This window comes from Desmodus rotundus, chromosome 1 (genome assembly GCF_022682495.2).
Source record: "Desmodus rotundus isolate HL8 chromosome 1, HLdesRot8A.1, whole genome shotgun sequence".
In the NCBI taxonomy this organism is placed as follows: domain Eukaryota; kingdom Metazoa; phylum Chordata; class Mammalia; order Chiroptera; family Phyllostomidae; genus Desmodus; species Desmodus rotundus.
In genome coordinates this window covers 100,026,847-100,049,974 of record NC_071387.1, presented here as the reverse complement: position 1 = coordinate 100,049,974, position 23,128 = coordinate 100,026,847, and the positions used below count along the sequence as shown (strand labels likewise).

Below are 23,128 nucleotides of genomic sequence, written 5' to 3'. Positions count from 1 at the left end.
CCCAGGCCACAAGTGCCCAAATGGAGCAAGTGCAACCTTGCTCCAAGACCCTAAGGTGTGTTAGGGTGAAGGGTTTGGCCCTTTGGGACACAGGGAGTTCAGGGTCAGGTCATGGAGGAGTCAGGGTTCTAGGTGCCTCCTTCCTGCAACAGGAGCCGGGCAGGCCAGGCCAACAGGTTGGGCAACATAGCCAAGCCGACACTCACCTCCAGCATAAAACCCCACTTCATGGAGGCTGGCACCTCACTCTAGTACTCCAGGAGATCCCACCACTGCTGTCCCCCACCCCGCGCCCCAGCCAGGCCTGAGATCATGAGGCGGCCACCAGCCGTGGCCCTGCTCCTGCTGCTGCTGCGGTTTGGTGAGTCCTGGATGTTCCTCCCCTCCCAGAGGGGCCTCCTCTGCCCTCCCTGGAGCTCTAGCTAAGCCCCCCACTCCCTGGCCAGGCCTGGGGCTGAAGACAGGCCTCCCTTCCCCACCTTAATGGGTCCTCCTGGGCAGGTGGGAAGGTCCAGATGTCCCAGCTGGGACAGCGAAGTGGGGAAAACAGGGTGGGGGTGTGCGCACAGGACCAAGAGACAGTGACATGGGCAGGGGCTTTGCTCCCCTCTCCCCACTTGTCTCCGCACTCATGGGCCAAGCTCTCAGCTTGTGGCCTCTGCCTCTTATCTGGCTTTTCCCTATCTTCCATGTGAAGACAGAGGCCCACTGGGTTCCAAATCCCTGAACGTCCATCAGCTGGGCCCCCAGAAGGCTGAGCTGCTGCCTGAGCCTGGGAGCCCCAGGAGGCTGGCAGGGACTCAATGGGAAGCCTTGGGGGAGTGGGGGCTAGGGATGCAGGCTCCTCTTTCTACTAGAGAGGAAAGGTATGGGGAGGAGCAAGCCTTGCATCCTTGTCCCCTCTTCCAATACTGGGTCAGGGTCAGCAGGTGCCAGCCAGGGGGCCCCACCTATCAGGCCCCTCATGGAGGGGCAGGCTACTCACTACCAGGGAAACCTTCCTGCATTCCTGAGCTAGCCCGGCCAGCCCAACTACCACCTCACTTCCCTGTCCTCAAGTCACCTCCCAGGGCCGGGCTGGGTCCCCCAGGGCACAACTTGGCCATGGCTTTAGGCTTCCCACCAGGGTTTGGAGGGCCTCCGGGTGGCACTTCGGTGGGGAGGGCCAGCATCTCTTGGCCCCCCCAGGTCTCCCCTCCTGGCCTCCTGGCATAAAAACAACAACGTCCTTTGAGGGAGCCCATCTCCATCGGGGGTGTAACAGTGATTGCTCCTGATGGGTTGAGCAATCAAGGTCATTGCCAAAGTGGAAACAGAGGCCTGCATTTGACTCACATATAGCTATGACCACAGGCCTGACTTCTTCAACACCCTCCTCACCTCCACCTCTAGCTCTTCCTTCCTAGAGCTTTAGGCCTCTCCCATCCCCACCAGCTACTGGAGCATGGGGGCCCTGGGCCCAGACAAGAGGCCTGACCTCCTGGCTGGCTCACCCAGCCCCTGACATGACACCCACCCAGCAGAGCCCAGGTCTCCACTTTATCCCTTCCTGGACAGCCTGGCCCCTACAGCCATTCTCCTTCTGTCCTATATTTCCTGGGCTCAGGCCCCTGGGTGTGGGTTCTGACTTCAAGGAGCTCCTGGGCCAATAGGTGAGAGAGTTGATTCTACCTCCACGGTGAGCAAGGTGGGCAGAGCTCTGTGAGGACCTGGATTAGGACGTGTAGGATTTGGACCTAAAGAGACCAGAAGTAAAGGGCCTCCAGGAAGAGCAGTATTGTGAGCAAACCCTCAAAGCAGTCCTGCCAGGCCACAGGCATGCACACTTGATTCTGGGAGTGGGCCCTGGATCTGTCTGCATATGTGGGAAGGGGGATGGCTGTGGAGAGAACCAGGACAAGTCTCTGAAAAATTCCCACAGGGAGGGAATGAGCCTGTAAGCATGTTAGTGCTGGCGAGGAGATGAGGGTGAACCAGAGCATCACGTGCAAAAAGAAGCGAGAGCAGGGGTCAGGTGTTATCAATCTAACATTATATTGTACTAAGATGAGGGGTTAGAGGGTGCAGCTCTCCCAGGGAATATTTGCATTTGCAGAAGGCACCTTGTGAACACAAATCCATGAACAGAACGTCCAGCAGACTTCCTATTCTATTCATTGGCCCAGCCTGATCCCACTCTTGCCCTGGCACTTCTGCTTAGCACCCCTACTTTGAAGAGTGGCCACTCCTGCCTGTGCCTTCTCAGCACTCCCAGTGTCCACCTCCTCTTGCCACATCCACAGCTCTTTCCACTCACTGCATCCTCCAACCTCAACACTTCAGCACCGGGGAGTGTACCCTTTACCCTTTGAACGGAGAGTCTGACCAGAAGGATGAGGATCAAAAAAAAAAAACAAAACAGGGTCCTTGGGCACCCCATGGAGATGTGTGGCTCAGCCCTGTGCGCCCCACCGCAGGGGCCCCTCACTTCCAGGAAGCTGGTTACCATTCTGGTCAGAGTGAAGACAGGTTCAGTAGCAGCTGCCCCACCCTCTAGGCCCCCAAAGAAGTTAGGACGTAGGAGAAATGCTGAAGGCTGAGGTGGGGAGTGGCTGTCCTGAGGCCCCACCCCAGCTCTGGTCAGATCTGCCCCCAGTGAACCAGAGATTCTGGGGTATGGTGTCTCCAGATTGTTGCCGGCACTGGATGAGACTGTCGCTGTGGCTGGTGTCTCATGGCTGGTATCTCAAGGCTGGGGTTGAGGTTCCTGTAAAGGCCCAGCATCAGGCCACGTGCCTGTGTCCAGAGATGTGGGGGACAATGGATCCTGGGTAGACGGGCCTTCAGAGCGGCTCTAGCCCTACCCCTCTGCCTGTCCCTTCAGCTCCCCCACCTTAGAGTGCCATGGCCCAGCAAACAATCTTGGGGTCCAACTGCAGAGCATGCTGGAATATAGAGGGGTCAGCTCTTGGGAATCTGGAATCTCGGGAAGACTGACCCACAATGACCTCTGACTGGCTTCTCTCTGCTACCCTGAGGCCAGAAAGACCTGTGGGGCTGGGTTGTAGCCTCAGGACTGAAGTTCATTTGGAGACTTGGGCCTCAAAACAGACTGTAAGAAGGCCCAGACCTCTGAAATTCAAAGGCAACTCCCAGGGACTCGTCCTTTATCTTAGCTCTGAGCCGTCTGAAGTGGGAAACGCAGGCCCCACAGCACCAGTGCTTATGGCTGGATCCTCCGCCGAGCTTCCAGACAAGGATGGGTGTGGGGTATGAAGGAAGAGACCTCTGTGGGGATGACAGAAGCCATCTTGCCCTAAGTGGCCATGACTGCTTCCTCTTACTGGCATCTTCTGATTATCTCCTTGTATGGCAAGGAGTCTGCCCCTGCAGACAAGGTCTGGCCCATAGGCCTGGGCCTGTAGACCTCAAAGCAAGGTCCTGTAGGAAAACTGGAGGCCCCTAGCCTCTCCTGCCAGGTCCCTTTGTGAACTGTCCTGAGTCATCAGGGCACTGGGTGCGGAGTAAAAGAGGGCCACACTGCCCAGCAGTGGGCAGGGGAGGAGCAGACTCTGGCTTCGGCAAAGGGCAAAGTTGGCTGATCACCCCCTTTTCTCCCTTCCAGGGACTCAGAGGACCAAGGCATCGAGCGGTAAGCCCTAAGACTCTTGGGTGGGGGAACAGGAGCAGGCGTGTTAGAGCAGCAAGACTGGCCAGAGGCTCTCTCACTCACTGTGAAGGAGAGAGACTTGGAATAAATGGGCAGGGCACAGGGAATCCCGAAGGAAAAGTTGTGGGTCCGTGGAATTGGAGCCTAGACAGGAAGAAGGTCTGATACACGTTGCAGCCGGCACAAGAGAGTCATTAAGGCATGAAGCATGGAGGTGGGGGCGGGAAAAAGTAACAGCAAAGAAGCTGAGGATAGAATCTGAAGGGCCCTCCCAGTAGGCCCTCCCTCCTTTGGGAGCCCCTGTTGGTCAGATGATGGGATAAGACCTCTACGTGTGTTATCTCAACCCTCCTCATGATGTCACTATTTCACAGGTGAGGGGTGTGAGGCCCACAGGGGTGGGGTCCTTTCCCAAAGCTGGGAAGGGTATGCCTGTGTCAGAGGCTGACCCAATGCCCAGGCATCTGACATGCCCAAGGTCCTCAAGAAGGTCAGAGACAGGGAGGGCCCTGGATTGAGCAGAAAGTAGAAGCTGGAATGTGGAGTTGGGGTAGGGAATCAGCTGACACCCCAGTGAGCACTGCCCCGGCTGTGTTCCCCTAGTCTGCGGGCGCCCAAGAATGTTGAACCGAATGGTGGGTGGGCAGGATGCCTTGGAGGGCGAGTGGCCATGGCAAGTCAGCATCCAGCGAAACGGAAGCCACTTCTGCGGGGGCAGCCTCATCACAGAGCGGTGGGTCCTCACCGCAGCACACTGCTTCTCCAAGTGAGTACCCACCACGCTCTCCCTCACTACCAACTGCCTGTGACCACCCAGGCTCTGCACCAGGGCCACTGCTGACAGAGTCCCGCACCCTGCCAGGCTTCAGCACCTCGGCCAGCAACTAATACCTGTCTAGCTATGGCCCACCTTCTTGGCCAGAGCACCCTTTAAGTCTAACTTTGAGGCTAACTTCCAGCTTCAATTGCTGTTTCCCAGTCTTTGCTTCCTGTGGCCCAGCCATGAGATCCATTGCTGGTCTCATCAGTGAGGTGCTTGGCCAGGCCTGAGGCCCTGTCTCTGCAAATGCTGGCAGGCTCCTCCCACACCCTGGCCCACACCTCAGATCCAGGACACTCCCTTTTCTGGCTGAGTCTCTGGTTACAGATGAGCCCAAGGACTGGAGCAGAATGTCCTTTCCTCCTCCTCCTCACCCTGTCTAAGATCCCCCATAGCATTTCTTTCTTTTTTTATTTTTTAAAAATATTTTATTTATGTAATTTTAGAGAGAGGGGAAGGGAAGGAGAAAGAGAGGGAGAGAAACATCAGTGTGTGGTTGCCTCTCACGCACCCCCTACTGGGGACCTGGCCCACAACCCAGGCATGTGCCTTGACTAGGAATCGAACTAGCAACCCTTTCATTTGCAGGTCAGCACTCAGTCCACTGAGCCACACCAGCCAGGGCAGTTATTTTTTAATTAAAAGAAATATTATATTTATTTATTTTTAGAGAGAGGGGAAGGGATGGAGAAAGAGAGGGAATGCCCACAGCGTTTCTGACCAAAGGCCCAGACTACTCATCCCCGCTACCACACTGTGAACCACCTGCCCCGACGCCCAGGGTTTCCCGGCACCCCCGCTCCTGCCTCACCACAGCACTACCGTTCCTTTAGAACCTCACATCTTAATTCAGTAAACGCAGGGTCCGAGGGGGTAGTTCACATGCCCAAGGCTCACTGGGAGGCTGGCCCAACCCCCAGTCGGCTGGCCCCCGGCTGCATCATTGTGGACAGTCAACTCCTTCACCCCTCACAGCAAGCCTGTTATTGTCCCCATGTCATAGCCAAGGAAACTGAGTCACAGAGAACTTGATAGGTGACTTGCCCAAGTACACCCAGCTGGCCAGGGGTGGAGCTGGGAATTAAAGCCAGAAAGTAAAGCTGCTTTAGCTTGTACATCCTAAACCACCTCACCCTGATGTGGGTCCCCCTGGAGACGACTTTTTTGAAGATAGTGTGCCAAGAGATGTCAGGTACACATCCGGAGGCCAGGAGGGCAGTATCTGGCAGCAGCAGAACAATGCTAACGCCCCCCTTCCCCCTTCTCCATCTAATCTGCAGCAGCTCCCCCTTTGAGACCCCAGAGGGTCTCCCTGACACCAGCTCTCTGCTCTTTCCCACCAGCACCTCTGAAACATCCCTGTACCGGGTCCTACTGGGGGCACGGCAGTTGGTGAAGCCAGGGCCACATGCCACATATGCACAGGTGAAGCGGGTGGAGAGCAACCCCCTGTACCAGGGCATGGCCTCCAGTGCTGATGTGGCCCTGGTGGAGTTGGAGGCACCTGTGAACTTCACCAATTACATCCTCCCTGTGTGTATGCCTGACCCCTCAGTCATCTTTGAGACGGGCATGAATTGCTGGGTCACCGGCTGGGGCAGCCCCAGTGAACAAGGTAATGGGGCAGGGGCAGAACAAAGCGGGGGACATGCCTAGAGAAGGTCCCAGGCAGGTCGGGGGCCATTCTGATGCAACAATCTTTTTCTGTTGATATTGGTACACATCTCTACTCAAATCGGTGGAATGGGTATAGGGAAGGGGCAGCAGATGCAGAAGGAGGAGCCACGGGAAAGTAGAGATAGGACAGAAAGAGCCCAGCCTTGTGCATGAAAGGGAAGAAGGAATTCTGTTCCACAAAGCCCCAAGAGAGAAGAGGTCTACACCCAAGCAAGAAATGAGGAAGGACAGAGCCACGGTTCTCAAGAACCGCCCACTGAGCTGCAGGCTGTTTTGCCCCTCCGCAGACCGCTTGCCTAACCCTCGAATCCTGCAGAAACTCGCTGTGCCCATCATTGACACACCCAAGTGCAACCTACTCTACAGCAAAGATGCTGAGTCTATCTTTCAGCCAAAAACCATCAAAGATGACATGTTGTGTGCCGGCTTCGCTGAGGGCAAGAAGGACGCCTGCAAGGTAGGAGCTGAGATAGGGCACTCTGGAGGCTGAGCCCTGCTCCCTAGGCCTAGGTCCAGGTGGGAGCCAGCCCAGCCCGATGAGGCCCTGGTGGGTTGGTGCACAGCCAGACCAAAGCTTTGTGTCCAGTCAGCTGGGAAAAGCAGATTCCTGGATCCTGCCTGTCCCCCACCCCCGCCAGGGCTGCAGTGGGTAGGTTGGCAGTGGGACTCAGGAAAATACATTTTCAAAACACCTCTCTGAGCAGGTGAACTGGGGATACTAGAGAAATGGACACCCCGAGCCAGAAAAGGAAGGACCCCCTGGGGTGAGGGGAGCTAGGCAGGGACAGTCCTAGGGTGGGGAGTTGAGGACAGGGACAAAGGGAGGAAAACGGGTGTGTGCTTACATGCGTACCTGTCGCTCTTGGGCCCCTGTGGGCTCTGATGGAGCCTCTGCTTCCTCTGCAGGGTGACTCGGGGGGCCCTCTGGTGTGCCTCGTGGGCCAGTCGTGGCTGCAGGCAGGGGTGATCAGCTGGGGTGAGGGTTGTGCCCGCCGGAACCGCCCAGGAGTCTACATCCGGGTTACCTCCCACTACAACTGGATCCATCGCATCATCCCGGAACTGCAGTTCCAGCACGCCAGGTCGGGTGGCCAGAAGCGGGACCCCCGGGGCCAGCAGCCCCATGATCAGAACCTTGCACCCTGCCTGGCGGCGCACACTGTCCTCCTGGTCCTTGCGGCCCTGCTCTCCTGCTGCTGAGCCTTGCTCAGGCAGGCGGACGAGTGCAGCCCCGGCGTCCACGTGTACATTTGTAAATAGCTCTCTGATTCTCTTTACTCAAATGTCCAGTTATTTTTATTTATGTTCACCATCCAATAAAAACCCAAACTCAGTGCCAGCTGCCCAGGTGTGGACCCTCAGGGCGAGAGGGGAGTGGAGAGCCACCTGACTGCAGAGGACGGTGCTGAGGAGCTGTGATTTGGACGAAACACTGGGTGGGGGCATTTGGAGGGAAGGGTCCTAGTGAGAAGGGAGCTGCTGCAGGCTAGGTGTCACTGGAGTTCAGGTCCTCAGTGTCCCATGACACCTGCCCCCAAGATGCCCTCACAGCAGGCTTCCCTGCTCCCACCCCTGGCTGCTCACTGTCCTTGCCAACGCCACCCTCACAGTAGAAAGAACGGGGTGGGGGGCCTGGCAGAGGGTCCTGGAGGAGGGTTTTTGGGGGCATGGGGGAGTCACATGCCCCACTTTCTTTGTCTGAATCACCCCAAGACTTCTCCAAGTAACAACCATGGTTTCCTACCCCCATGAGGAGGAGGCAGGGGCCCCAGGGTCTCCCTGTTCCCCAGGTTCCCCTTGACTCCCAGCTCATTTTCCTCTACTCCTCCCTCAGCCTCCACCTCCCCGCTGGTGAGTCCAAAGCTGTAGGGGTTGGGGACTGGAGTTGGGGCCCACATCTACTGGGAGGCATGGCACAAATCACTGTCCCCTCTGAGCCCACTTCTCTCCTGTAACCTGGGACAGCACCCCCACCTGCCTCTCAGGGGTGACTGGGCGGATGGTGAATCCACCAGAGGAGGTGGCAGGGAAATGGTGACGTGGGTCCTGCCCTGGGCTCCAGTGCCTGCCTGCTTCTGAGGCTCCATACCGTCCTTGAAACTCCCTGGTGACAGCTTCACTGGGACCCTGCGGCCCCAATGCCCCAGGAGGCTGGACATCCCTGAACCTCTGGGATGCAGGGGCCATCGTGGCCCCATCAAGTCCATGCACTGCATGGACAGTCAGTGCTGTGACAGGTGTCACACAGGGGCAAGGCCCAGGCCACTTAGGGTCATGGAGGCTGAAGTTCTGTCAGCTCCCTGAGCTGGGACCCCTTCTTCCTCCTTCCATAGTTTGGGGGTTCAGGCCATATATGCTGGTGTCTTTAATGGTTCGTGCAAGGACACCCTCCCCTCAAATTCAGAAAGGAGCCAAAGTCCTGCATGAAGAGCGCCCACCCACCCAGCCTGCTGCCTGGCCTGGGCCCAGCTCTGCGTCCCTACCCTCTGCGGCCGCTCCCGTCACCAGCAACCCCGCATAACGTCCCTGCACCTGCCCCGCCTTCCCAGTGTGCCCTCTTGTAGCCTGTCACCACCAGGAGCCCCACACAAACAGGCCCCTGGAGCTCTGGCATCCAGTGTGCGCTGGCCCTCCTGTGAGGGCCCGTCCACCCACGGGGCAGCCTCAGGGTCTGGCTGGTTCCAGCACATCCACAGCAGCCCCTTCTGCGGCCAGATGGTCAGCTCTACCCCCGACGCGGACTGACTCTCAAGTGGACCTGGGCGGACCGGCCATGCTAAGCGGTAATGAACTGGACGAGACTCCTCGGGAGAGCAGGGATGTGTTTGCTGCCGCCCTGCACACGCTCCCCAGCACGGCCACATGCGCATTCGTGCAGACACATGTGCATATCCCTGCCTTCACTCACATATGTGCACACCCACTCACACGTCAGTGTGCACCAGTGTGTGCACACATGCACACAGAACCTCCCCCTCCCCCCACATGCAAGCGCACACACAGCCTGCCAGCCTGGTGCCGGGAGGCAAGCAGGCCTGGGTATTTATGGAAGAATCAATACTCACTTAGCAAGCACCTGCTGAGGACTGACCCTGGGGACAGAGTGGGAACAAATACTTAATTCCCCTCGGAGTTCCACTTTGCCCAGCGCATCCCTGCCTCCAGGCAGGAAATACCACTGATTGGCAGAGGCTCATGGTGGCCCCACTTACCTGCTGGCGGGTACCCGCTCTGTGACCTTCTGAGGACTAGGCTGTGTGCTGCGCTCCTCTAGACCAGAGATGGGCTCTGAGTCCCTCAGGGAGCAGCAGAGACACCAAGGCCCAGGTCGGGGAGTGGGGGGTGGGGGCTGGAACCAAACTATGAGTGTCCTGAGGGGAGCCCTGGAGACAAGTTATGGGTCTTTCCAGCTGGGACCAGGGACTGCCCCTGGGTCCCCCTTGGGAAAAGGCTTGGCCGACCCCAGCCCCCTGCTCTGGAGGTATTAAAAAGCTTCAGGCCTTGTGGTAGGGGGTTGGTTCGGGATTAGGTGGTTTCTGGAGGGAAGCCCCTGTGCAGCCTCTGTGGGGAGGCCAGAATGAAGCCTCACTGCCTGGAGGTGGGCAAGGACCAGGCTCCCCTTGGAGGGCTCAACATCCCATCTTTGCCTCCTCCTGTCTGCTGTCCCAGCTTTCTGAGTGCCCTGGGGTCTCTCAGTACCCCTTCAATCCTCCCACTACAGGACAGGGGTCTGGTCAGGTCCTGTGGGGCTAACAGGGAAGAGGGGCACAGACACCAGGGCAGCCTAGCCCCCAGCAACACCACACTCAGCTGGGTTGGGAGGGAAAGTCTGGGGTCCTGGGCAGGGCCTCTGATGTAGCCACTGAGCTGCTGCATCCAAGGTGGTGGCCAACCTAGGACTCGGCTCCCCCACTGCTGGGCTCCCCCCACTGTTTCTGCCCGGACGCGGGGCAGAGGCTCGACCAGAGGACTATGGAGAGGAAAGGCAAACACTCCAGAAGAGAACAGGAGATTAAGAGGGAAAGCAGGTTTATTTCATGCCATTCACAGCTCTACACACGCTCAGTGTTGTGAGATTAAGGAGACACACCCCACCTGTCGGCAGTCTCCTTTCCCACCCTTAGCAGGGGCATGGCTCAGACACAACTTGCCACACTGTCGCCAAGCAGTACCTCAGAGCCATCTGCCAGGTGGTGGGTGGCGGTGCCAGGGTTAGGTCAGCAGCCCAAAGAACACTTTGGAGAACTGGAGACTGCTGCCCCCACAGAGGAGCAGAAGTTAGCAAGCCCAACCTGGGGCAGGGACCACCCTGTAGCAACCACAGCAGCCTACAGGTGAAGCGAGAGTTGGAGACCAGATACCCCTCCTGTGGGCCGTAACCAAGCCTGGAAATCCACACACATGCTCACGCCACACACACCCATACATGGGCAGGCACACATAAGCATTGTGATTAGCCCACAGGAGCCCCAGGAAATAAAACTGCTGGGCCAGACCCCCTCTGGCCTCAAGGACCAGAGGTCAGCCATGGCTCCGATGTCATAGGACTAGCTGTGTGCCCCGAGCTGGGCCCTAGGTCTGACGCTACCACTCATGAGGCATGGAGGAGAAGGCAAAGGGGGCATGCAAATCAAAGCCTCCAAAGCCAAAGACCCACCTCTCCTCGCCTGGGGGTTGTGCTCCAGCGTCCAGACTTCCCGTGTGTCTCAGGGAACCACAGCTTACTCCGAAGGTGCTGCAGCGGAGCCACTTCTGCTGAAGGATGTGGACCCCACAGGCTCCAGTGCACCTGTGCCCCGGTGCCCCACAGGCCAGACCACACAGGCTCTGTGGGCGAACAAACAGGTGCCCGGTTGGCTCAGCCCTTTATTGCCTCAACGGGGCTCAGGGACTGAGAGATAATGGGACACCAGCCAGCTGTTGCCACCAGCTCAGGGGAGGGTGAAAGATGCCAGAGCAGCTGTTGGGTGGACACAAGTAAACGCAGGGAGAGGAGGGACAAGGCGAGAGGTCAAGGGGTGGTACCTGCCCCTATGCAGAGCCCTAGAAGGTTCTAGGCATGTGCTCTGCAGGGAGCCTGCACACGCCAAGTGCCGTCTTCCTCTCTTGTCGTCCTCAGGCTTCCTGGAGCTACAAGGCTGGTGGCCCCGAGAGCTGTGTCACTTGCCCCTACCCCCACACCCCTAAGGCAGGCAGAATGGCTTGGAGGGCAAGGTCCAAGGGGCAGGGCTTCCTCCTCAAACTCAGGACCCAGATTAGATGGCTCTCCTTTTCAGTCCTTTGCACTAACACAAGACAAGCTCAGGGCTTTAACGGGGATACCCGAGATACTCTGGAACCTCTCCCAAGTACCCACCTAGCAGCAGGAACTAGAGGCATGTCCAGGTTCCTTGTTGGCATCAGGGAGCTCGGTGATGCCAAGTTTAGTCTGTTCAGAAAGCGAACTCAGAGTAGAACTTGGGAGTCCTTCGCTACACTCCGAGTGCTGAAGAGCCCCGCCCCCAGGCAGGCGGTTCCTACCCCCAGCCCAGGCAGGCAGAACAGGTCCCCTCCCAGGACCCCGGGACCCCAGGCCCCCTGGCCAGGCTGGCCACGCGCCTGGAAACAGGAGACACTCTGAGAGGCTAGAAGTTTGGAAAGCCCAAGACTCAGCATCTTGGGGTCAAGGACATCCTAGCCAGCCTCAGAGAGCCAGAGCTCTCCAGGGGACAGCAGAACAGGAATGTCCCTAAAGTGTGGAGAACATCCCAGGAGCATTCGAACAGAAGCCACCAGTGGGAGCCAGAGCGACTGTGGGGGGCAGGGGGTGGGGGTTGGGAGGAGGAGTGGGGTGGGGAGCTCAGAATGCCCAAGACATGAAGGAGCTTGAAGTAGATGCTTCTGGCCAGAGTAAGAGACAAAATAGGTGGACACGCTTAACTTGAGGAGGCATCGGTACTTTACAAAAAGTCACTCAGAGATGATCTCCTTGTCCCTGGGTGTGTGCAGCGCTAACCCCCAGCCAGCCTCCAGGCTCAACAGTGACAGACAGGCGGGCGGCCAGTTCCACCCTGGCCACTGATTCTGCCCAGTGTCACCAAGAGCTTTTCCACGCGTTTTAAGACACTAATAGTTGCTCTGCTCATTCATAAATACACAATTTTATTTGCTATTTTCAGGGGAAACTTAGGCATTAAACTGTAAGCTGATAAAATACGGATACCTAAAAAAGTATAAAAGTATAAATATCCCCTTAGAATAAATTTTAGTGAATTAAGTCTTAATATCTTTAAATTAAAAAAAAAAAAGCCTATCTAAAATGTCAAGGTCACAAATTAAATGACAATAAGCAACCAGCAGCACCTCACAGGAGCACCTGGAGGCCAGCAAAGGCTGCCCTCCACCCAAGGCTCCGTGAGGAGGACGGGTCACCAAGTGCTAAATACGCCCTATAGAAAGATTGCTATAAATGGTTGAAGCCAAACGTTGAACAACATACAACAGACCTTACAAAAAGGAGTAGGTAAGTCCTAGGTGCTGAAGAACTTGGTTAATCAGGTTATTTATTGGCAAAGGAGAAGAGGGCACAGGTGAGATGCCTCCGGAAGCATTTGAAACTGGACGTGCCAGAGCCTGTTCCGACGTGTCAGCAGCCCCGGTGCCAGTGTGCGCAGCTCCCCTGGGAGGCCCAAGGTCAGGAAACAGAGTTGCTTGTCCGAGCCCGGTCCCCCAGGATCTGGCAGTCCCCACAGCCAGCTCGGAAAGGTCTGTTCTCAAAGCACGTGGACAGTGGGTTTCAGAGGAGCCCTAGTAGCTCCAACGTCATGTCAGGTGGGTGGAGCCCACATGTGAAGTCTCAAATATCCCGGAAATGTCAGAGGGAACTGCATAGTTATACAAAGAAAATGAACGAGCCGACAAGAAAGAGAAATATTTGTGATGCGCTGTAAACATCCAGTTTTCAACGTGACCTGGAGTTTCGGCTCCAGCAGCCGGACGGAAAGGCCAATCCCCCAATCAGCCCAGACGGGACAGACGCGCTGATGAGCGCCAGGCTCCTTATGAGCCTGGGTGGGAGGAACGAGACACAACTGCCACCTCCCTTTACGTGACTTAACAGATCAATCCAAAACGCAGCAACACTTTTAGGCATTTCTAGAAAGTAAAAACATTGGGAAAGTCTATCCACACCGGGAAATAAGAGATGCAAAAGTCTCTCGTCTGGAAAATACAAGTGGACAAGCCTTGACTGTTCCAGCCAGGCCAGGCCAGGCCAGGCCAGGGGCGCGAGGCTCTGGAGAAGGCCCAGCCTTAGGGTAGGGGCCCAGGAAGTAGTGAACACATGGAGGCCGCTCTGTCAAAAACTGTGCAAGGCTGGGAGAAACCTCAAACCAGCCATGCCAGGGCACGACTCTGACCGGAACCAGGGCTTGGTGCGGTGCGGGTGACCAGCAGCCGCCCGGAGCCCAGGGCCACCACGCTGCGTCTGCTTCCTACCAGCAAGGCCCTGGGCCCATTACAGACAGTTTATGTAGCACCAAGAACGCTATCCTTTAAATGGTCTCCGGTGATTAAAGGGGTCAGTCAGGAGCATCCTGCCTCAGGCCTGTGTGGCACTTGGAAAAACCAGCGAAGGCCCCCATAGGAATGCCCTCCTGGCCAGCACACTTCCTCCTAGTGGGGGATGCCTGGCCTTGGACAGCTGGTCACATCTCTCACCACCCACCTCAGAGGCAAAAAAGGATTCACACCCAGATCTCTATAGAAATTGTTAAAAGCAGGTTTCTTCTCACGGCCAAGCTTCCTCAACATGGCAGTTCGCTGCATCTTGGAAAAAGTAAAATGTGTCTTCAGCTGTCAACACTGTGTTCCTCACATCCTTGAACCTCGTTCTTGCAAAATCTGAAAATGTCAAATGCAGAGAATGAGAACTCGGGTATTGCACAGGGAAGCAGGAGCTATGCAGCCCTGGAGCCAAGGGCCCTGCTCCAGGGAGCGGACCCCACGGACGGCTCAGCAGAGGGGCCTGAGGAAGCCAGCACCACAGCTAGGGTCTGCGAACAGGCTGGGGAGCAGCCCAGCTGACCCTCGCCATGGAGCGCTGCCTCCCATATCTCCTGGTTTACACAAGGGGCTGGCCCTCCCAACTCTCCACATTCTCCATCCAACCTGACATCAGAAAGGCACGCCCCCCCACCTCCACTGGGTGCCTCCCCGGGCTTCCTCCACGAGTCCTGAGACACACAGGCATAGCCAGATGGGGTACAGCTCCTTATCAGGCCCCAGGGACTGCTAGCAGCATCCCCCTCAATGGTACCTTCTGCTCCCCTCTGAAGGGTGACAGAGCCCAGCCAGGGGCGTTAACTGCCCACCTGACAGGAACTGATTCCCAAGTCCTTCTCCAGCCTAGTTTGATCCTAGGCCACAGACACGTAAGTACAACTGGGGCCCCCAAGATTCTAGAGGTCCCCACCTCAATCTGCCACTCTTCCTTCTTTCATGCCCCATTGCAAATCATGTCTCCTCCACCCCGCAACCCAGAATCATGATACCCAGAATCCTAGGTGCTCAGGACTACCCATCACCCTACACACACACCCACCAACTTGCTGCATGCTGCCTGCCTGAGCTCGGGTCTCGCTGCACAGTGCTTGGCCTCCCTATGGCTGGACTGCCCACTTCAAAAGTACCAGCTCCCTCCTTGCTGCAGTCAGACAGGACTCTCTGGAACACATACCTGACCCCACTGCCCGCCCAGAAAAGCCTGCTGCCCCTCTCCCTCCCACTCTTCCTTGGCATCTCGGCAAGAGCAGCCTTCCACCCAACCCCAGCCCTTCTCTCACCACTGGAATCATCTGTGCATTCCATCCACCTCCAAATTGGACTGGGGAGCCCCTAAAGGCCTGGAGTCACCTGGGGACGGCGTGTGCACTGGCCGTCCAGAGTCAAACCCCACACAGGCCAGGTGGAGGCAGTGGGACCCTGTGTCTCCAGCGGGGGGGTTTCAGAACTGGCAAATAATGCTGTTTCGATACTAAGCATCAGATAACCCGGGCAGACAGGCCACAAGTCCCAACCTGGCCCACCCTAGCCAAGGCCAACACTGTAAGATTACCCTCCCTGGGATCCCATCAGCAGTGTAAGAGAGTGAGCTGCCCTGGGGCTTTCTGCACTTGAATTTCAGAGCTGAGAGAAATATGGCTTCGAGAACACGCTGTGCCCAGGCGCAACACAGGGATATGCCTTGGAGGGAAGCCAGCCCTGCTCATGCCAGGCCCAGATCCACACTGATGCTCTGGCCAGAGAGGTTCACTGCCTCCTAGCAAGGCCCTGCAGGCAGCCGCTGATGATCTCGAGCTCACAGCAAGTGTCCTGCTGGCCCCCAACTCACCAGCCAGGGCAGCCGCCCACACACGGTGGCCATCCATCACAGTCACCTAGGGTTCATCCAAGTGACTCAAGAGAAGGCACAAGTTCTTGGGAGTTGTTCCAGCTGCCCCTGACACACCTACATGCCTCTTGGTCCACAGCCCTGTGCCCCTGAGTCTCTGAGAGCTCTGGGACTGCTCAGACGGCCCAGGCTACAGTCCCTGCAAGGCACCCCCTTCCACTGTGTCGGGGGAGCAGAGCCCCAGACTGCACACCCCTCCTCAGGCCAGACAAGGGCAAGGCCCCAGATTCAGTAGGATTTGCCAGCTCGCTGGGAAAGCCCAGGAGGCCCTGTCAGCCCCTGCAGTTCTCTTCTGCCCACAAGGTGCGAGTCCCAGTCCCAGGGGGGTCTGCTGGCCCCTCATCTTTAGTGTTTACAAGGAAAGCTAGGGCAAGTGGGGGCCCATGAAGCACAGAGCTGCCTTCATTTTGTGGGAGCCCAGCAAAAGAGTTCCTGAGTTCGCAGGACTAAGTGGCGAAAACAATAAAGTCCACACGACCAGAACATGGCGTGGGAACAAGACAGCAACACGGGAGAGGCCACCTTGCCAGAGCAGAATCCCAACTACTACTGTATTTTTTGGACTATAAAATGCACTGGACCATAAGATGCACTTAGGTTTTAGAGGAGGAAAATAGGAAAAAAACCCTCCACCGCCCTACCCCCTCCCACCCCCCAGCAAGCCAGGTAAGCTACATTTGGACTGTAAGACGCACCCCCATTTCCTCCCAAATTTGGGGGGGTGAGTCTTATAGACTGAAAAACACAGTATCTCTTAATGTGAACAGAAGATGCCTCGCAGGACCTGTGACAGTCACAGTCCCATCTGTCCTTGGACAGAGCTCTCACCTGGGCCACCTCCTTCAGGGCCCAGGGCAGGCTGCACCCACGAGCAGCACCCCTGCCGGCAGACCGAGGCAGATCTGGAGGCCAGGGCAGCTCCAGGGCTGCCCTGTGATCAGCCCACACTCCCCTCCTGCAGCCCAGACCTGAGTGAGGGCCACCACAGCAGCTCTGGCCAGCAGATACAAAACCAGTAACTGGAAAGGGGGCTGAAAGAAGCCCCCTTGTCCCTCTCAGATGCTGGCCCAGTGCCAGCACCCCGCAGCCAACCAGCAGGTACAGCTCCTCCAAGCTCACGGAGGCTTCCCTAATGCCCAGCTGGTTCCTATCACAGTTCCTAGCACTGGTCACCATCGGGGCATGCCAAAGTCAAGGGCCTGCTGCCCACATGCTGCTGAGCTGACTAAGACGTGGCCAACCCAACCGAGAAGGACCGCAGATGCGAATACACGCCTGATCACAGACACTGTGAAGAAATGCCAAGTGTCTCAATTATTTTTCAAGTTGGAATGACAATACTTTTGTATGTAGTGGATTAAGAAAGATTATTAGCATAAATTCCACATTCCTGCTCATTTAATGTGGCCACTAGAGAGTTTAAAAGGACAGATCATGCTGCCTGTCCCTGGGCTCTGACAGCTGGTCCAGACCCGTGCTTAGTAAACATCTTCTTAAAGGGTGAAATAGTAAATGCGTATTTTAGGGTTTGCGGGTCAAAGGGTAAAACTGAGGATGTTATGTACTTATATAGTGACCCCCCCTCCCCCAATCCCAACCACTTAAAGTGTAAAAAAAGCCACCAGTCTGCACTTCTCACGGCTGGAGGTTGGCTTTTCAGTGCCTTGTGCCTTTCTGAGCTCTTCCCAGGGCTGAGGCTGAGGGTCCCAGCTTGCAAGGCTCAGCCCATGAGGGGGGCCCTGGTGGGAGCAGGGGGCCCCAGAATGATGCCTGGCTCACCAAACTGAGCCCTGCACTCTCTGGACCTTAACTTTCTGTATGCAAGACAGGGAGTAGGTGAGGTGGTTCCTGCGAGGGGAAACAGCAGTCGAGTCCTGGAATCAGCTCAGGCAATGAGACGAGACTAGGAGGTGACAGGGGAGTGAGGAACACCTGGGGGCTAAGGAGGCTAGCAGAAGGGGGATCCACACGGACTCCCCACCAGCATCCCTCGCCCGAGGCCCTGGGGAGCAGGGGCACTGTGGGGCCGGCATCCACCCTCTGCAGCGCAGCCCCAACTCTTCAGACCTGAGCCCGTGGGTCAGCAACAGGATAGGAAGGCTGGCAGGCTGGGGGTGGCCCAGCCCCCAGGAAGTACAAGCCCCTGTCCTTGCCCACTGACATCCACGGCAGGAAAGCCTGACACACAGGCTTCTCAGGCAACCCAGCCAAGGTCCCGAGCCCACCCAGACAGGCTTCCTACAGGGGACAGACAGACAGCCTCACTTCCAGACAAGCCGGCTCTACTGCAGATCTACACAGCTGGCATCTAGTGTGGAAAGTTCTATCAACTACACGCATGGGACAGAGACAGCGGAGGAGGGGCTGGGTCAAGGAGACTAAGGTATGGGGTCCATTGTAGGGGCAGCAGAGCTCACCAGGACATTTACACTTAATCTGAGTCATTCCCATCATGACCCGTCTCCTCCTCCTCACTCTGGTTCAGCACACACCATGCAGCACGGGAAGAGAAGAAGAGAGGACACCATCAGTGCAGGGCGAGGCAGGGAGGCCGCAGAGGGAAGGCGGCCCAGAGAGACTTCAGGGACCATGGGCGCTCAGAGCCAGGAACTCCTGCTGTACTTCGCAGCGAAGCACAGAACAGCCTCATCTTGGGGGCCTGGGCCCCAAAAGCACACTCCCAGATCACACCACGGAGGAACGCAGGGCTCAGGCATCTCCCTTGCCCCATTGTCCCCAGGCCCTGGCACTCCCGAAGTGCCAGTTTTTCTTCCCGCTTCATAGTGAAGAACTTAACCTTCCCCAAACTGAGGTCTGGCTTTTGCCCCAGCCCCTGGGAGATCATGCCCTCCAGGCCACACTGGATGGTCTGACAACATGGGGCGTAGGCGGCACGATCAGTTGGCCAGGGGGCTAGCGACCACCATCAGGTACCTGGGTGATCAATCATCGGTCAGTCATGTCTGTGTGACCAAGCCCAGTAAAATCTCTGGACTCAGAGGCTAAGGGAGCATCCTAGTGGGCAACGGTCTGCTCCTGTAGCCCCGCATCCTGACTCCATGAGGAGCACACACAAAAAAGCTCCGAGTCTGGCATGGCTCCCATGCACTCTCCCCGGGTGCGTGTGAATCCTCGCTCTGTTCTTCCTGTAATGAACTGTAACCATGAGCATTAAGAGTGGTGAGTTCTGTGAGTCCTTCCAGCAAACCACGGAATCAAAGAGTACTTTGGGAGGTCCCTGAACTGGTAACCAGTGGTGGACTCAGCTGCTCTTGTGTGGACCATTCCCCCTGCTGAGCTGCCCCACCCCCACCTGCTCACTCCAGTGACTTCCACCTTGAGAAGGGAGGCTGACCCAGGGGCTGCAGGCTATCGCTGGTGAGCAGATCCGCAGCAGTGACACTTACTGCCCTCAGAACGTGTGGCACTGCTACAACCAAGCTGCACACGGGGTCTCCAAAGCACCATCCTCAGCCCGACCCCATGGTTTTCCCAGCTTTCCAGAGGACCCGACCACACTCATCCTAGGGAGCTCCTGCCACTGCCCTTGCTTAGGAGTCACTGTGGCCACCACACTTCAGAGCCAGGTATTTTAGGGAGAGAAATAGGGCTGTATTCAATGGCAAATGGCTTTAGGGTAACACTTGGAGTTCCCTCATAGCACAGACACATTTTTTTCTGCAGCGAAAGGCCACCTGAGGGAAATGAGCTAGGGCAGCTGCCCCGGTGAGCTTGGCTATGACAAATTTTTAAGTTCAGAAATAAAAGCTTCTAAAAATAAAAAGCTTACAAAAGATCCCTGCAATTGCTTAGAGAGCGATGTGCCGCCTCATGAGGCTGGGGGATCGCAGGGAGATGGGGTTACCTTCCACCCCAGATTCTGCAGGAGGCACGACCCCAGGGCTGGCCCTGGGACTCCTTCATGCCCCACATGCCTGCCTGCAGCCCAGCCCTATAGGCACCTGCACCAGTCCTCACACTATCCTGTCCTGGGTTCTGCTAAAGCCACTCAGACCCCCGAGTCCTGCTCAGGGCTGGTTGCAGGGCTGTCCGGCCACCATCTGCTTCGAAGTCCTGGAAGTCCTGCCAGGCAGAACCAGCCCAGGCCAGTGCTAGGTTCTGCTTGTCCTGGAATCCCTGACCTCAAAAATACACTCAGAGGAGATGCCACTAGAATCTTTCACCACTGGGCAAGGCCAGCCACTGCTCCCTGCCACAGGCTCGCCTGAAAGCAAATGACATGGCACTTCCACTTCTGCCCTGGCTATACTGCCCTCCCCACGAGAGGGAAGAGCCAGCACCCAGGAGTGAGGCCAGTTTACAGAAGGACTGGCCCGTACCAGACCAAGGACACACTCCGTGGACTCTAAAATAGCAGAACCTGCAGGATCCATTCCTTGCACAAACCAAACTCAACTCCCAATTAGTGGTGGGTGTGGTCAAGGCAGGTGCCACTCAGGGGCCCCTCCCAGCAGCATCCTAGTCCCAAAGCCCCAGGAAAGCAGCCCACAGTGCTGGCATCACTTAAAAGCACAGCCACAACACTTCCAGGAGCAATTCTGCCCCTTAGAAGAGGGAGTTGCAGAGGATGTAGGCTACAGAAGCCACAAGGGCTCGCCCCATTGGGGACGCTGTATCCAAAGACCGCTTGATCCACCCCCCACATCCTGCAGGACAATACATGTCCTTCGATACAGGACTCTGCTTCTGACACGCATGCAAGAACTATGTGATGATGAACAAGAAGCACAGGTAAGAGAGCCACCAGGGGGCCTGCACAGCTGGGAGTATGATGAGAACAGCAAGAAACGGTAAAGCTGTGAGGAAAATCCAACCCTACAAAGGGCGTCCCCCATCCTCACAAACCCCCTCTACTGGCAGGAGGCCGGAGTACCCATGGCTGCTGCCTGCCCACTGGCCCAGAGTCACTCACCTTGGCTTTCTCGCTGGGCTCGCTGGTCGTACCGTATGGGGAGTTGTGTAGCTCCTTGGAAACCACGCAGAGGAACTCGGCCTGGTCTTCACTACCATAGTTGTAGGAAGAGCCAATGCTGACCAGCTGGGAGGAGAGAAGGCAGGTATGATGTGGGCAGAGCCACGTACACACCCGGCTCAGGACTAGGCCACCCCCAACGAAGGAAGCTCCAACCTGTGAAAATCCATGGCAAAGACAGCCAACACTCGGAAAGATTAAGGGACAGGCTTCAGCCAGGAGGTTTCTAGTGAACTTAGGGAAAATAAAGTCCCGACACATCCACACTGGGGCCCATATACACCCACACCTGCAACACCACCGCACACGCACACCTCATGCGAGACAGGCCTCCTCTGCAGGGCAGTCTGCTCCTTTCAGTTCTCTGGGGAAGGGGAAGGGAGCACGATGCCAAGCAGGGTGCAGAGGATAGCAGGGTGGGGGCATTGTGCTCAGAGCTGGTCTGCTCGGGCAGGCGGCAAAACTGGGACAGCTAGCACGCCAGCTGCTCCCTTCACACAGGCCCAGAGCACACACGTGTGAGTGCACACACACACACAGGAGGACAAGCTCCCAAACATTCTGCTTCTCACCGCAGCCATCAGGCCTTCCCAGGAGAAGCCAGGATGAACCCTTCCTCCCCTGGGGCTATTGACCGAGAAGGACTATACTGTGGTGGTGGAAGGGAAGGCTGGCAGAGGACGGCCACGCAGGGTAGAGCTGCCTGAATCTCAAAGGTGGATGCTGGGAAGCTGTGGCTTCCCTACGCCTCGGTCTCAGTCGGTGTGAGCCATCTCCCTGGGTGTCCCAGTCAGTACCACAACCACGCGGGGTGGAGGGCCGGCCTGCCTGCCCTGCCTGCCCCGCCTACCCCGGGGCCACCAAGAGCTTTTGTACTTTTAAATGCACAGTTAATCAGAAGAAAACCACTACCATTGTGGTAAGACCACCAATGGCATAATAATCAAGCCAACAAACACCTGGAAGGCCCCTCAGTCTCTGGCTACCCTAAGTATGAATCTCTGCTCATGAGAGGCCAGAGGCAGGAGGCAGCTCTCGGTACAAGGATGTGGGAAGGGTGCGGTGGAGGTGGTGGGCGCAGCCAGGTGAGGGACGTTTGGAGTGGTGAGGCCAGCATGGCCAGAGGCGGAGAAAGCACAAGGGCCCACACAAAAAGGGGCAGACACGTTCTCCCTGTGCTTCTGCAAGTCTGTTCTAGCTTCACAGTCGCCCCTCAGGCAATGGGCCCTGCCACCTTTGGACCACAATGGTGCCTGGCCCTGGACACAGACAGGGCAGTGGGGATGCACTCACTTATAACTGGGTCTGCCCAGAGACATGTTCTCACGGGGCGTGCAAGCCTTTTCCCAACCTCACTTAGAACCTCGTTCTGCCCTTGTCACTGACCGCTGGGTGACCCTGGGTTCAGTCCCGCCACTTTGCTGGGCCTGGGCTTTGACTCCATGTCCCCTGTAGTAGGTCCATCCTTCTGAGGGTAAAGCATTTCTCTTTAAACAAAACATGACTCTGGTTCTGGGCTTTTGCTGGCATGAACAATGTTCCCCAGGGAAAAACCAGGCAAAGGGTGTAAGACTTGGGGAGAAGAGAGGACCAAGCTCTTTCCAATGGATTGAGGATCCACTCAGAAGAACTAAGTAAGGACAAAGTCCTGACACTGGTCGTGTGAAGGAAGATGCCCATGCAAAAGGCAGGAGGTGCTCTCCCCCGCCCCCCTCCACCGGCATGAACCAGAGAGGAGCTTAGCTCCACTTGAGGGTGACCTAGTTCACAGACCCTGAACTGGTGACTGCAGCTCCCACCTCTCCAGCCCTTGTCCAGGCAGCATACCAAGGGACAACATGAGGGCCGGCAGGAGACTGCTGTTCCTTCATGAGTCTCCGGAGGGACTCTAATGAGGTCAGAGCACGAGAAGCACACGCCGACCACAGGCCCCTGCCTGAGCTCCCCAGGGCAAGGGCAGGGCAGGACAAGCTGCAATGCCATCAGAACAGGGACACACAGAGCAGCCCTGGTGGCTGCTCCCAGGGCGGAGGGAGGGACACAAATGCTAACTGCACTTGTGTTTGGTGCCAGTGCAAGGGGCTCCAAGTGCTCTACAATGCAATCCATTATTTCAAAAGACCCAAGGAATAGGGGTCGACTTTATTAGGAGGGATGCTGGGGCGACCGTGTAATTTCCCACACTCTCTCTGGGGAGCACCACTCACTGTGGACAGAACCTGCCCTCGATGGAAGCTAGCAACAGAGGAAACTCCCAGAGGGGGCCTGCTGAGCAGAGCAGGCACTCCTGGGGCTGGGGTCACAGCCGCAGTATCTACCCTTCACAACTAGTAGCTGGGCTGGGGGCCAAACAGGGTCACAAGCCCAAACCTCAGAGTCTCTGCCTGAAACAGTGGAATAGCAACTACAAACTAGAAGGAGAGTGCGGGCCACCCAGAGAACACCCCTGACGTGTTCCAAGGCCACAGGTACCAAGTGCGGCTGCAGGACGAGAGCAGTATACAGAGCTGCAGGGAGGGAGGACGGGAAGGGAAGAGGACTCACACGCTGTCCACCAGT

At 56.9% G+C, this 23,128-nt stretch overlaps 2 protein-coding genes across 3 annotated transcripts in view; one reads left to right on the top strand and one right to left on the bottom strand.

Annotated features, from left to right (window-relative positions):
* Positions 1-215: 215 nt before the first annotated feature.
* LOC112298425 (serine protease 27) lies at positions 216-7,485 on the top strand. Of its 2 annotated transcripts, none has more exons than XM_045189885.3 (6): positions 216-361; positions 3,605-3,631; positions 4,253-4,415; positions 5,813-6,084; positions 6,329-6,603; positions 7,053-7,485. In XM_045189885.3, the coding sequence occupies exons 1-6, from the start codon at positions 313-315 to the stop codon at positions 7,344-7,346; spliced, it is 1,080 nt and encodes a 359-aa protein (XP_045045820.2). In that variant the 5' UTR covers positions 216-312; the 3' UTR covers positions 7,347-7,485. The 2 variants fall into 2 exon arrangements, with proteins under 2 accessions (XP_045045820.2, XP_024409154.1); XM_024553386.4 differs by having other exon boundaries at positions 217-361; positions 6,434-6,603.
* Positions 7,486-12,671: 5,186 nt separating this feature from the next.
* The window catches only part of KCTD5 (potassium channel tetramerization domain containing 5), a 28,632-nt gene continuing 18,175 nt past the window's right edge, over positions 12,672-23,128 (bottom strand). The window contains exons 5-6 of the mRNA XM_024553245.3: positions 20,510-20,635; positions 12,672-14,027 (exon numbers count right to left, since the gene is read on the bottom strand). Of these exons, the coding sequence (XP_024409013.1) occupies positions 13,998-14,027; positions 20,510-20,635 (156 nt within the window). The 3' untranslated portion in view covers positions 12,672-13,997. The remainder of the gene's footprint in view (positions 14,028-20,509; positions 20,636-23,128) is intronic.